This window comes from Saccopteryx leptura, chromosome 8 (assembly GCF_036850995.1).
Source record: "Saccopteryx leptura isolate mSacLep1 chromosome 8, mSacLep1_pri_phased_curated, whole genome shotgun sequence".
Lineage (NCBI taxonomy): Eukaryota > Metazoa > Chordata > Mammalia > Chiroptera > Emballonuridae > Saccopteryx > Saccopteryx leptura.
Window position 1 is genome coordinate 64,863,425 of NC_089510.1, and position 15,394 is coordinate 64,878,818.

General features: G+C 38.3%; 1 protein-coding gene across 9 annotated transcripts in view; it reads right to left on the reverse strand.

Annotated features, from left to right (window-relative positions):
• LPP (LIM domain containing preferred translocation partner in lipoma) overlaps nt 1-15,394 on the reverse strand; it is a 728,024-nt gene that overhangs the window by 399,906 nt on the left and 312,724 nt on the right. For all 9 annotated transcript variants that reach the window (XM_066347508.1, XM_066347507.1, XM_066347501.1 and 6 more), the window contains one exon: nt 9,646-9,758. In XM_066347508.1, coding sequence (XP_066203605.1) covers nt 9,646-9,758 — 113 coding nt within the window. The remainder of the gene's footprint in view (nt 1-9,645; nt 9,759-15,394) is intronic.

Here is a 15,394-nt window from a genome sequence, read left to right on the forward strand (position 1 = left end):
AATTTTAGAAAGAATTCCAGTTCAAAGGTCTATAAATAGCTTTCTTATATTTTAAAGCCTAATCACATCCTTCCAATTTGTAAAGGCACAGACAATTTAAAAAGTAATAATAAAGTTGAAGACAACATTGCAATAGAGAATTCTACAACAGAACCCATTAAGAGCGTCCAAATAATAAAAGCACTTGGAGAGAAAGTGAAAGTTGTTATTTTGTGTTCTTCATTGAAACAGAATATAAAGGCAGAGTAACAATAAAGCCATGGTGGTAAAAGAGAAAAAAATGGACTGCAGAACTCAGAAAAATATAGGGTTTCATCCCTGCCTAGGATGCTTAAGGCCATGGAAACCAAGAATATTACTTAAACTCTCTAAGCCTCAGTCCCTGCACTAGGACAAGATGTAAAGTTATCAATACTTCTCTCTTTTCCTGGGTTACTTAAATGCTCAAATGAGATAAAGTATATAAAAGTCTTTAACTTAAAGAAAAGTCAATATTGGAATGTATGAAATTTACAGGGTAAGAGCCTTGGACACGTCAAAACTAAACATACAATAATAATAGCTAAACAACTCAAAGACTGGCATATGTATCACATGGAAGAATACTACTTATCTAGTAGGGGTGTGTAAAGAGTTGATTTTTGAATAGATCACGCAAATTCAGCGATGCACAGAAAACCTCCCTAAAACATTAGAGGTTCAGAAATAAAATATGAGTTAACTCCCTAGGTTTTGGGTCTTAGTATCTTGTACTCCCTCTTTTGCCCCTTCTTTCAGATCAAGTGATTTTGTGCCCATGTTGAGTGGGTTATGTATATTACAAAGGAACTCCAGGATTCTGTGAGCCTAATAGGGCTTCCATATGAAAGCCCTGGTATGATCTGTGAGAAGCTAGGCGAAGACTATGCTGGACGCTGGGGAGGACAATGAGCTTCTTTCCCCTAAAGAATTACAAAGAAATCTAACTCGAGGGCCCCTGATCACTAGCCATGAACACATATTGTTGATGACTTTGGCTTCTTTTTGAGAATTTAAAATCATCTGCCTTCTCTCATTTGTAAGGCAATTGGTACTAAGCCAAAAGGCTTAAAAGTCCCCAAAATGCATTTTGTTTTTGTTTTTGTTCATTTAAAAATAAATCACTGCTTCTCTGACATTTGCTGTGAGATCTAAGCAACTCACCTCTACTCCTTGAACCTTAATTTTATTTTCATTTGTTATATTATATGTGTGCTTTTTCTTATTTGTGAAGATAGGATCAAGGATAATATAATGTATTTTGCAATTTATAAATCAATATAAAATTATGAAAGGGTAATATTTTATTACCAAGGCATTTTATTTTAAAGCTGAAATAGATCTAAAAGATGATTTCAATCATTCACTTTGCAGGTAAAGTTTGTGGAAGTACTTCTTTAGCAAAAAAAGTTAAAGGCCCCAAGCATATCAGAACAAGGAATGGAATCACTGGTGAACTTTGGGAAGGTGCGGTACAAACCAAATGATAACAATAAATGTGCCAGAACTCAGCACAGAGACAAGCTAGCCCAGAATAGCCCAACATGAATAGCAGCAAGAGTAAATATTTACTGAGCCTTAGAATGTATCAGGAACATACACTGTCTCTATATGTACTATCTCTTTAAAACCTCAAAGAGGTAGGTACAATTATTATGCCCATTTTACAGATAAGCAAACTGAAGCATGGAAAATTTAATAACATGCATAGTCTTATAGCTAGTGAGTGGGTAGCCAGGTATGAACCCAGGTGGTCTGAATCTAGCATACACAGTATTAGCCATTATACTATGCTGTCCCTGAAGCTTGACCTGGCTTACAGAATGAACACATGGAGGGCGTTTCTGTGGTGGAGCCCTCAAGAGCAGCAGAGTGAGCTTGAGATAAGTAGCAAAAAGTACAAATATATGAGTTAACTGCAAGATGCTACACCAGAAAGGGTAAGGTATTGGAGGAGTCTCTTCAGAAAAGATGTGTAGACTATATAACAAAAGCCAGCCACAACAGTAGGGAAATCACTTAATGAGTTTATCCTTTCTAATAAAAATAACTTCGCCATACTTCCTGACATGCCTGGTGATACAGTCATTAAGAAGTATGAACAGGAAAACAGTGAGTGAGGAAATTAAAAAGCTTGAAAATTAAATGAGGGATCACCTTCCAGAAGAGCCAGCTACAGCCTGCTGTTGCCCCCACTTGGCATATGTGCATGGCATGAAAAATACAGACTTTGCTGCCTGACTATGGATGCTTACAACTAGTAAATGGCCTTGGGGGCTGGGGCAAAGCTTATTGGTCTGTTCTTGGCAAGTGTATCCAAGGGAAACCCTTTCACTGGCTGGCCTCCCCTAATTACACACATAGACTGAAGACCGGAAGCAGATACACCAGGCTGGCCCGATATTTAAAGAGCTATGTAACCTTGATCTAGACAAAAGATCGAGCATAAAGTGCGAGCTCCCAAGTCTATCGGAAGAGCAGATCCAGAGATATGGCCCAACCACATTTTCTCCCCAAATCCAGGAGCATATAGATTTATAAGTCAAGAGCAGATCATTACCACAAAAATACAAACTAAGAAAAGGCATTCAATAGGATTCTTCCAGATGGTGGAACTGTTGGAACCAAATACTAATATGAAAGATAGAGAAGAAATCTCAAACCATCAAATAGGAGTTCCAGAAGGAAGAAAAAAAATCAAATTGAAGATTAAAATGCTTTTTCTAAATAACATAGAAAAATCCTCCTTAGCTAAAAAGAAACCTGATTCCTCAGATCAAACAGATTCATAGAATCTTTAAAAGAGACAGTGAGGAAACTTGGTCTTAGATACACTATAGTAAAATCGCTGCATCCCACAAATAAAGCTTACAGATTAATGAAGAAAAAGTGACTAAATTAGAAAAAAAAAAAAAGCAGATTGGCATCTGACTTCTCAGGTACAACACTAAATACTAAATGACAGCATAAACATCTTTATAGATTTTTGATGTAAAGGAAACTTGATTCTAAAATTCTAGTTGCAGCTAAACTTACACTTAAATATGAAGGCAAAAGTAAGTCATCTTCAGATATATAAGAATTTGGAAAATATATCACTCACATGATAAAACAAAAAAAAAATTACTAGATAAAGGACTGTGGAAAGAAAAAAAAAAAGAAAAACAAAAAGAAAAAAAATAGAACAAAAATCCAGAGGGTGAATTTAAGAAAAAGGAACAGTAAACAAAAAACAACATAACTAACAAGTAAAATTCATAGTGTACTAATAATGAAATCATACAATTTAATGTGAGTAATTATTCTCTAAAAGAAGTGTTATAATATTCAAAATATTACAACCCATATACAAAATTGGTTTAAATACCACTTGGGATGAAGAAAGGAGGAGAATGTTCAGCCTTCATAAAGAATACATATTAGAGGTGGGGTCTATATTCATGTCATCATTTTTCCTTGATAGAGGAGACCTGTTTCAAAATCTTTAACCCATGCTATTTAATTTATTTCCATTACTAGAAAAAGCATGTATTACTTTTTAGACACAGGAAATATATTTCATCTTTGAAAAATCACTGGGAGAGACAAAATAGGATACAAACTTCCACTGACCCGGGAAGAACCAACTGCAGTTTCATTTAATGTTGGGCAAGGGAAATTGTCTGAAATATACAAATACTGCAAGCTACCCCTTATTAAAAAATTCAAGAGCAAAGCTAACCTTATTGATTATCCCTACATACAGCAGAACCGACCACAACCAATTTTCCCACAAGATTTGCACTGTCTGGAGATTAGCCCATCTTCCAGGCAGAGAGTGTGCATGTGTCCTCAATTATTTCAAGATAGCAGCACCAGTGGTAATTGAGTTGACAAGAGTGAGTGGGGGGGTGGGTTTGTGCACACACTCCACCATCAACCCCAAAGAAAAGGCTGATCTTTTGAAATATATATATTTTTTTCTTTTCTTTTCTTTTCTTTTTTAAATAAGAAAGAGAAACTATGGTATTCCATGGAAAACGTTTGAGTTGCTAAATGGAACACTGCAATAGTCCCTGTCAGCTCCAGGCCTGCTACTTTCAAAGAAGTTTTTACAAGTCTAGACACCAAAAATACCTCTCTCTTCTCAACTGAATACCCAATCAGACGATGATTCAGAGTGAAAGACAAACAGGAAAACTTTGACATTAGCTTCTAGAAAGTCATATTGACCAGAACCAGCTACATGCCTGAGAACCCACTAGTCCCGCTACACATACCCTGACCTACATATGTGAACCATAAAAGGAGGAGAAAATGGCAAAACAACTGCTACTGCTGTTGCCAGGGTCACAAACACGCCACAGAGCAACTGGGGCTCGCTAACCCAACGCCCAAGGGAACGAGGCAAAGGGCCAGGAAGAAATAACGATCTCACTCATGCCTTTGCTATGTTTTCATGTATCAAGATATCCTTATATTCTCACTGCACAGAAAGGACAAGCACTGCAGAGTAGAATCAGACTGTCATTGACTATTCTGGTTTTGCGGTGGCAATACTTCACACTCTATCTGTTCTCAGCCTTCAGAACCTAGACATGCTCCCCTTTTACCCAGCCTCCTCCTTCCTCACTCCACTACCAGGTGCAGAAGAGATGACCTCCATAACAGGGTATGTCTACACCACATAAGCAAGTCCTGTTGCCTCTTTCTAGGAGTTCATGGATGAACATGACCATGGCTGTGGGGCTGAGTTCTCTATACCTAGAAGTAAAACTCCGTCATTCAACACTTGTAACCAGGATAGTACCAGACTAAGGGTCACATGTCACATGATACAGATTCTAGTGCCAGTTCTACTAAAATGTCAACAGATGTTTAAGTTATTATTGATAAGTTAAATCCACTAGATTGCTAAGTAGAAAATGGCTACAATCTGCCATTCACCCCATACATACGTGAACTCTGAAATTGTTTGCACAGGAATAGAAATGAGTTGGCCTACAAATTTTTGGAGACTGACTTTAAGCAAGACCATAAATAATTTCAGAATTTTCTCTTCTCTCGTCTTCTTTCAACTAACTCTGGGCATTTCCCCAAGTTCAGGGCATAGCTCACACTACACTGTTCTCACTCTCTCCCCAGAAAAGTCACCTCTTTCAGTAGCTTTATTGATCAACTCCTTGGGGAAGACACCATCTCTCTCTCTCCTGGCTGACAGTTCCTTTGAATGTGCCCCATTTTCTAAGAGGGGAGGAAGAAAACCCATGTGAGGAAATCAAAAGGGACAAACTTCAGTTCAAGAAGAGAAAAAATATGTAACATTGAGAGGAACCAGTAATGGACAAAACAGTCTCTTTTCTGAGGTGCAGGGACTGGAATTACAGTAGCAAACGTGGCAATCCTGCCCAAATAAAGAGGAGACATTAAAACTGAAAGTGTAAAACCACTGGCGAGTAAGTAAAAGCAAGCCACAGGACTGACTCACATTGAGAGAGGCACAGTGAAAAGTTGTCAACTGCAGGTCATGAAAAAAATGTCAGGCTAAGATGTAAAAAGAGGAAGTTAAATATGGGGCACCTGAACTCAAAGCCATCAGGTATGAGAAGAGAAGTCCCTGAGGAAGTAGGCCAGACAATCGGAGCTGTCTGCACGGGGTTTCCCACGAGTGTAATATGGTTTGCCTTACAGTGTGTCAAAAGTCCCAGTTGGCATCCAACACACACCTAAGATGCCATCCTTATATTGAAAACAGTAACAAAGACAAGCAATAAATTGTCAATTATTCCAGAATAAAGGGCATATTCCACAGCCAGAAATGCACTTATCACACTATGTGCTTCTCTTTCTTTGGATTCTTATTAATATTTCATTGTTAAAAAATCCTTGTCGACATCTGAAAATTAAGGTCCTACCCAGCTATCAAAGTTCAGTCCAATTGAAATTGTTTCCAAAAATCCTTTCCACATATCTGTGGTCAGAAACAATTCATGTCCCTGCCCCTCTACCACAACATAGGGCTGAGACTGTGCTTTTGATCAAAGCATGATGACTAAGGCAAAATTGACCATGAAACACCTTCATTTAGAAGCTTCCAAATTTGATTTCAGATCTCATCCTTCAATGTTGCCTTACCTATAATAGTCACCCAGAAACATTTTATAAAACTGAAAAATAATTAGAAGATTCCAACAACAGAAAGGGACTTGAGTTATGACCTCTAATTCCCTTGCAAACCTGAAATGTTATGACATATTCTCCTCCTTTGAAACTACTCTAAACAATGCTACATACCTGCTGATTGCTGCTAAAATAGAAAGAAATTACCAACTGTGGAGTCAGCTCAGAAAAAAGCTAAGAGTCTCAAGTTTGAGACTCAGGGCACTAGACTCACGATGCCAAGTTCAAAGGCTACCCCTACCTCATGTGCCTGACTTAGAACAGTTTTCAATCTAGAGCAAATGAATGAAGAACAAGGAAATGAATGAAGTGACCACTCAATGGCAACTTCAAACCTTATAGGCACAGAGGGCAAATTGATCCTGATGGAAAAGAACAGAAAATATCTCATTGGTTTTCCAAGAGTCATCTTTTCCCATAAAAATAAGGATTCTCAAAACTAGAATTCTCAATGCTAAATATGTATTTGCTTTTTTGCAAAGAATAGGTCTACAGCAATCATCAAGAGTTCAGTGAGTCAGGCAAAACTCCAACAGCATTTGGTCCTTTCCAAACAAGAGCATGTAACCCCTTCACCTGAACCTCAGAACCTCACTGGCTGACAGAGGACCGAAGTAAAACCACGTGCCCGAGCCACCTAGTACAGTGAGAAGCTGGACCAATCCAGGAGTCAAGATTTCTCAAATTCATTAAGAGTTCAGTCAGAAACTGCATGATCTACACTCTCTTGGGTTTCAGTTGACCCAATGGTACAGAGAGGGGCTGAAGTCACTTAGCAAGTACTCAAAATTGCCTTACCTAGATGCCTGGGGCAGGGTTGAACTAAATTATCTCTTAGAGCCCTTCCAGCTATATAAATCTTATAATTGTTACAGTCACATTTAGTAGACAGTCTTTTTGCTCCGCCCTGAAAATCTGGCTAGAAACATAAACAGATTTCTACAATAAAAACATACATTTATACCAGCTAATATTTGGACCTGGCAACAGGAGGTTTCCCCATGGCTGAGAGGAAAAAGTATGAAGTTTTTTCCCCATGATGATATTACTTTGGGCTGCGTTAGAGCTCCTATCTCAAAGGTGATACAGCTAGAGTCGGAGTGGGGCCAAGTCCCTTTCACACCATGTCACTAGGCACAAGGAAGGGCCCGTTTTCTTTGGAACTCGCCAACCATCTTCCGTATATTCAACAATCACAGGACTCTCATGACCAGGTTTGGCCTTTTCCATTTGGCAAACTCTGTTTTATTTTTTATCCTTCTTCCTTCTGTTTTATAGAGAACATCAGCCAACATGGCCACCGGGCTTTCTGTTTATTTCCTCCCTTTTCCAAAACAAAGTTTTAGCTTCAGAACAGTCATCAGAACAAGGTCCATACAGAAAAAGGCTTGTCATGATTTTAGAAAAGCACCAGGTTTGAAGTTTTCTTAATGAAACACTTTGGCAAAGCCTTATTATTATTTTTCTTGCTGTTGTTAGTTTTATGTAGTACTAATTATAAGGTCAAACTATCTGTAGAGCTAGTACAGTTTATCATTCTGAAGTCCCTTTGTGTTTCATTTAATACTAGATGTCGATACAGTTACCTTATTTTTAATTATGAGAAAACTGGAACTTAGTGTAACCAGCTCAAAATAGCATAAGCTGCTCAACTATTATTTAAACATAAATATTCTGTCACAAAGTCAAACAATTTTTAATAAAGTTTTTAAATGCAACAAAATGGTTTCTGTAATGATCCAAGAGAGATCAACTAAGTAAAGCTTCTGAGTAAATTAAATATGCAAGGGGCAAACCCCAAAGAAATAAGAACAAAGGTATAAAAAAGGCAAACTTTAAAGGTTTTCTTTTCATTTCAATAAAATAATATGACAAAAAGTAAGGAAAACCAGTCATATTGTTTGTATTTGTAAGGAATCTCTCTGATGCATAAAATAAATAAATACTTTGTAAGGCTCCTGTCCATTACTGGCATCTGATCTGTTTTTACTAGTTTATAGCAAGATAACATGTAGGGAGTTTCTGACCTATATATCTAAAACAAAAAATCTGTTAGAGCCTTTATAAGATCTAGCCTCTGAACTGAATTGGAGTTAACTGGTTATAACTGATCAATTGAAAAATATGCCTTTTCCATTTCCTAAGATATACTGTATGAAAATATACTCTCAAGAAACAGACATGGCTCATTCACCCCTCTTCTACTCCTAGTCTTCTTCCAGGTGTCACTTCATCAGTCAGGTCTTCTTGACCATGTCCTCCTTATCCTTTCCTCAACCCATAACACTGATCCAATTCTAATGTACTTTATATTGTATATATTTTATTTACTTCTACTAGTTTTACTAATGTAAAGTACTGTGACAGCAGAACCCTGTCTCTCTTCACTGCTGTAGAATTCCTAGTGCTATGGAGCATAGAATATTTGTTGAATGCATAAATCATTTCTTCCTCTGTCATCCCCAAATCCAAAATTTATGAGAATGACAGACAATGAACTGAGCTAGTTAAGGGGTTATTTCCTAAGGGCTTTCCTCTTTGAAACTTATTATGAGAAAATTTAAACATATAAAGGTAGATCAAATAATAGAATAAACCTCCAGCACCCAATAATTATCAACTCATAGCTAATCCATTTTTCATCTATAGTCTCACTAACTTCCTACTCTTATTATTTTAAAGCAAATACCAAACACCATTTCACTTCTCCTCAAATATTACCAGTTTCCCTAAAAGATAAAAACTGATTTTTTTTCTTCGCCTTATCTAGAGTAATATCATTACCCCTAAAAATATAACAATAATTCTTAGGTTTCATGCCTGACTTGAATAGCATTTGGCTTCATAAGTGAGGGGCAGGTGGTCACCAGTGCCCCTACATGATCACAGGCTGAGAACTACTTCTAATGTTGCTTGTGACACTAGCCCAGTACTTTGCAATCAACATTCTCTGGAGCATAACCGTTGTATATAATCAATACATAGTATAATGTGTGTCTTTGATCTCAGTCAGTAAAGAAAATCCTAAAATTTGTTGCTGCTTTTGCTAGAAAAAATGTTGCTGACCAATTAGGACCCACAGTGACCAACCAGAGCCTTAAAATATCATCCTTACTCACACAGAATGCAATGTTTGTGGATAGAGAAAAAAAAAGGTAATAAAAAAGTGTGGTTGTGTGTCCCCAGGATAACAAGAACATGTGAACTTCTCAAATGGCATTCCCTAAAAAACAGCTTTCAATTTTGAAGCAAAATTTGGAGGTAAAAGGATTTCTAAGGCTTTGGAGTACAAGCTGGCACAATTTGGAGAAGCGTGAGTGGGCATCTTGTATTAAGGTGCCTTAGCTTTTGTGAGTTGCAAAGCTCTCTGTAGGCTCTGGATAAATGTTTATCCGCCACAGAAACAATCACTGAATTCATGAGCTTCCTAGTGTGGCTTATAAATATGACTTCAACTATAGATCTTACCTGTGCCCTGAAAGCACCTTCATCCAGGGGAGGTGGAGGAGGGAAGTTTCCAGAGCCAGATGGGAGAGCACCAGGATCATCCAGAGGTGGGGGTGGGGGTGGAAGAAAATCAGCTGCAGAAAGGAGACACACATGAGGTTACTGTGGATGCAATGTTATAGGCATTCTTCGAAACACAAATTAGGTGGCATTTTGCTGCTTTGTGTAATTGGCATTGACATATTTTTTTGCCTTACATGACAATTATTCCCTATCCTACTTCTCACTTTCAGAAGATGGAGGAAGAATTGATACTTCAAAGTGACATAAAAGCTAGTCTATAGGTGTCAGGTACATTTAACCAGAACAGGAAGGATGGTTGGGGGCTATATCACTGAAGTGTATAAGACTTGGTCCTTACCCTCAATAAATTTTCAATCAAGCAGAGGAGGAAAAAAATAAGTACACAAGTAAGGATAATACAAGATGCAATTTATTAAGATGTACAGACAAGCTCCTTTGGAAGCTAAGATGAAGGAAAGCTATGCTCAGGCAGAGAAACAAGGAAGACATGACTGAGCTTTCACATTGTTCCTGAGCGTTATGATGTGGAGAGTAAATCCACTCTAGGTAAAAAGAAGAAGAATAAAGGCATAGAGATTTAAAAAAAAAATTAGAGTCTAAAGAATAAAGAGCAAGTGACAATATAGCATAAATATAGAAATGTAAAATAAACTAGTAGGTTATAAAAGTTGGGAGAGTGACTAAATAAGCTCATCACTGTGTTTGTTGTACAACTAGCAAAGAACTTGGGTTCTATCGTGTGCACAGCGGGGAGCCTTCTAGGATTTCTGAGGAGGGAGTACTTGGTTGCAATATGATTTACTAAAGACCAATCTAAAAGCACACACAGGGTAGATTTTGAGAAACTGGAATAAGAAATACTGATTTGGAAATCTATATGCAATCCAGGTAGGAAGTAATGAGTCTTTAGGACACTCAGAGACGCCAGCATTTCTGACCAACAACTGCTGACCAACAGGACTGCACACTGAAGTTAGAGCTGTTGGGAAAACATGTCTGATCTCTAACGTTTCCGGCATTGACATGTACCCGAGAGTTCTGCGGATTCATGGTATAGAATTGTTTTAAATACTCTGTAAGAAGTTCTACTAGGAAAAGAAAATTAGTAGTTTTAAAAAATTGATTCTTTTTCTTTTTCTTTTTTTTTCTTTTTATTGAATTTATTGGAGTGAACTGGTTAACAAGTTTCAGGCGCACAATTCCAAAACCTGTTATCTGTACACCGTGCAGCGGTTTCCCCACCCCAGTCCCGTCTCCTCGCGTCACATCTGTTCCCCCCACACCTTTCTCAGCCTCCTAAAAATAATACTGAAAATTCTGTCCTCTATTTATGGATAAATAGCTTTTCCTTGCATTTCAGCTGTTCAACACTTAGTGGTAGGGAAGCAGTTTTTATAACTCAGTGAGTTGCTTTTGGACAGTGCCAAAAGCATCACACTTAAGCGCTCAGAAAAAGGATAGTCGAAATTGCCCAATGGAAGGATCATAACTTGGACTGGCTGGTCTGTTACACCTTTCAGATGGGTCACATGGGCTCTGTTTGCCTTACAAATAGCAGTCTTGGAGCTGGGAGAGTGGCTAACAGTTGTAAGTCCACTTCCCCAACATAGGCTACCAAGCAGTCAAAAACTATCTTTAGAATACTGTGCTTTTTGGACTCTCACTGTGCACATGAACCGGGCACTGTGCCAAGATTTTCATACATGACGCCTTACTCCTACAAAACTCTCTGTGTTGATGGTTCTCAAACTCTGTGGAGTTCATTAGGAGCTCTGGAAGGTCTTTCTCAAACATAGATTGCTGGGTCTCACCTCCGCACATTCTGACTCAGTAGATCTGGGTAGGGCCCAATAGCTTGTATCTCTAACAAATTCCCAGGTGATGCTGATGCTATTGGTCTTGGGACCACACTTTGAGAAATACTGTATTAGGCAAAGTACCACATTGTTATTTCTACCTCAGACCCCATAGGATCAGTAAAGTTCAATAATTTGTGTCATAAAGAAACATTTCTACTTCTCTTAAACGTCTGAGTGTAATCATTTCAAGACATTCTTTGTCTGTCTCCTTATTAAGGATATGGTTTCATAAACCTCATTTGGCCTTCATTTGGCCAAACCTTGCATAAAAAAATATAGTAACAGCTTTTAAATGCAAAGAATTATCACCAAGTTCTTTAAAAGTCATGATGTATGAGAAGAATGCACACATGAGATCATAAGTGATCAGCAGAAGAGATTAAGGTTGACTACAAATTCTAGATCACAGCCTAATTTTCAGGTTCAAAAATCCTATCTGGACCTATGACTTCCTCATACACAACTTAAAAGAGGACTTCTGAACCTCTTCTTCTTCTCCAACAGATCTTGTTATGTTGTGAAGAATTGTAAGCCTTGAATAGGATCAGATCAGAACAAATCTTTAAGCTCATATTATAAAGGTAGAAACAGAGGCCCACAAAAAAACCACATGAACAGTCCAAATTTTCCCCAGAAAATTAGTCTATAGCTAGAATGTACAACTAACTGCCTGTGTTTGAGGCCCCTTCCAATGATATCTACCTTGACTATGTTTCTGTCATAGAAATAAAACACAGCAAGGCACAGGTTTATAAAACTCTTGGGAGCACGAAAAGAAACAAAAGAAATGGAATATATTTTTTAAAAATAATTTGAAAATAACATAAATCTAGATTATATATTCCAGGAAAAATAAGGTGGATTTTAAAAAACCCTCGTGATAACCTCATAATAATAATCTGCTTTATGTTGACCAGATATAAAGTTAGACAAAAGTGTTTGGTTCTTCAAACTCAACTCTCATAGGCTACTTATTGCATTCTTCAGAGTGAAGCTCACATTTTGAAATAATGTGGAAAATGGCAAAGGTCTAGAAAACAGATACACATGTGATAAAGGGATAGAATACACAATTGGTTCTTTGGAAGGAAGCAAAACTGGTTGAGATAGTTGGAATGCAAAACACTTAATAACTATCTTAAATCGGACCAAGAACTATTACAAGAATTCTGACTTTAGCTCACCATTTTAACAGGCAAGTAAGCAAAGAAAAATGCCTCTAGGCGTACAAATAAGTTCAGCTTAAGAGAGAAGACAAACTTTCCATATTTAAAAAAGAAGGCAAAATGGAAAAAGAGAGAGTGTGTGTCTCGGTGTGTCTCCCTGTGTGCAGTGTGTGTCTGTGCCTGTGTGTATGTGTGTATCTGCATGGTACAGAAACAGGGAATCCTTCCCATTACATTTTTTCAAACAAAGAACATGTGTCTTAGATGCTTAGGAGGTAACCATTTTAGAGCTTAACAGACCAGTTGCAGTACCTTCCAACCAATGATGTTAAGTTAGAAACTTTCACTTTAGTGCACACCCTGTCCTCTCTGCTTGCCGGGGAAATCTAAATGGAAGTCCCAGGTCTGGTGTATTACAGGGGCATTCAAAAAAATAAAAATAGCACACAGCATCAGACAATTGGGGTATTGCAGTGATACATAAACTCTAAGATAGAAACATTTGTTTTAGAAGAAGCGGGGTCATCACAGACAGATGTTTACAAACCTGACTGCTTCTCTACCCTTTCTGCCACCATCTAAAGCTTACCGCAGGCAAAATACATTTATTCATCAATTACCAGGTAAAATGGTTCACTCAAAGTTACACAGCTAGGGAAACAGAGCTGGAAATAGATCCTCCTTCTGCCTTGGTGAGAAGCTAGAAAGGATCTTACTTAATGTCATCCATATAACCCCATATCATTCAACTAAAGTGCAAAGATTCTTTGCTTTGTGCTAGAAGTAGCACCACAAGGCAGTTAAAGGGTGAGTTGGGCAAACAAAGTATTATGTCCTTGATTCCCAAATGTGACTTTATTCCAATTTATTTCAGAAAAGAGCCTGTTATGGATACCATTAACTTGAAAAGGGAGGAAGAACTCCTAAAAGCCCAGCCAGCCAGGCATAGGTTTTCAAGCAACCCTTTCCAGTCGAGAGGTAAAAAGGCAGTGAGTGACCTTGAGAAGCAGAAGTGGCTTGATGGAGTAGCTGAGTTGTCAGCCACTACAGTTAACCTAGTAATGAGTTGGGCATATATGTGAAAGGCACCAGACTACAGAGCTTGCTATCCCTTCATAAAGTAACAGCTCCATTAGAGGGGAAAAGAATAACTAGAATTTACCAGCCAATAAGGTCATGAGGTACTGGTTCTGTGTGATTGTAGTGGAAAACCACAAGAGAGCAATCAAGTTCAGATCATCAACTAAAATCTAGATTAATTTACTATGTTTAAAAAAAATGAATAAAAAGCATCATTCTCTTTCCTCCTCATCCAAACATCCATGTAAACCTACACACATACCTAGAAATTTAGACAGCAGTTCCTTTTGTGCCTCGTACACAGTTGTCTCATAGCATCTATAAACTAGACTGCATATATGGGTTGATGGACACTGTCTCTCCTAGCTCAAACTAAAGCTTCTAAAAAGTAGAGGGCATCATAAAATATCTGTATAACCCCACCACCTGGCATAGGTTTGGGCCATCATACACTCTCAATAAATTCAGGATGAGTAATAAAATTAAGAGCCATTTAATCACTCAATTGACATATATATTTTAAAGTGACCTGATGCCTTAGATGCTTTTTAAATATCAATGTTCAGATCACCAAGGGGATGCAGGCGATGTGCAGACTCTGACTCAGCAGGTCTGGAGCGGGGCCTGGGCATCGGCGTTTCCAACACGCTCCCCGGCGGGGCGGGGTGGACGTGTGGACTGCACAGTCCCCGGCGGGGCGGTGTGGACGTGTGGACTGCACAGTCCCACGCGGGGCAGGGTGGACGTGTGGACTGCACAGTCCCACGCGGGGCGGGGTGGACGTGTGGACGGCACAGTCCCCGGCGGGGCGGGGTGGACGTGTGGACTGCACAGTCCCCGGCGGGGCGGGGTGGACGTGTGGACTGCACAGTCCCCGGCGGGGCGGGGTGGACGTGTGGACGGCACAGGGAGCTGCGGGGCTCTGGGGCTCTTTCAGCTGCCAGCTGCTGGATCTCCAACTTTCTCATGTGAAGAATTTTCAGTGGCTCAAGGGAAAAGCTAAACTTTTAAGGTAAGTATAAGTGAAATCACTTATACTTACCTTAAAGTATATTTGAAGGGGGCTCCTCAAATGGAAAATAAAAATTACGAGTGCACAAGAGATGAGACTGGAACACATATATATGCAAAGGTGAAAAAAATAATTATGGTGAGCAAATAATAAGCTATAAGTAAAGACAGTTAATCATTTCCATTATATCACTAATAGAGTAAGAAAATATGTTTGAAAAAACAAAGAGTACAAAATTTCAGGCCTAAAAATTTAAAATACAAACCGTAGTTCTACCCTTTATTTCTGAAAAACCAATGCCACCATCTCAGGTTCCATTTTACTCACCTAGTAAATGAGGGTAACAATACATCACACTGTCACTTTGTATATCAAAGCAGTTAAGACAGTGACTTTAGACATTTTTAGACCAAAATCCAAAGTAAAAATATCCTTTAATGACATGATACAGTACTACTATCTGGACATAGGTAAGAGCAAATGTATCTAAGACAAAGATCATGAAACCACACTTACTGCATATAACATACAATGAAAATCCCTATGTTATACTTAAAAAGTGTTGGTTG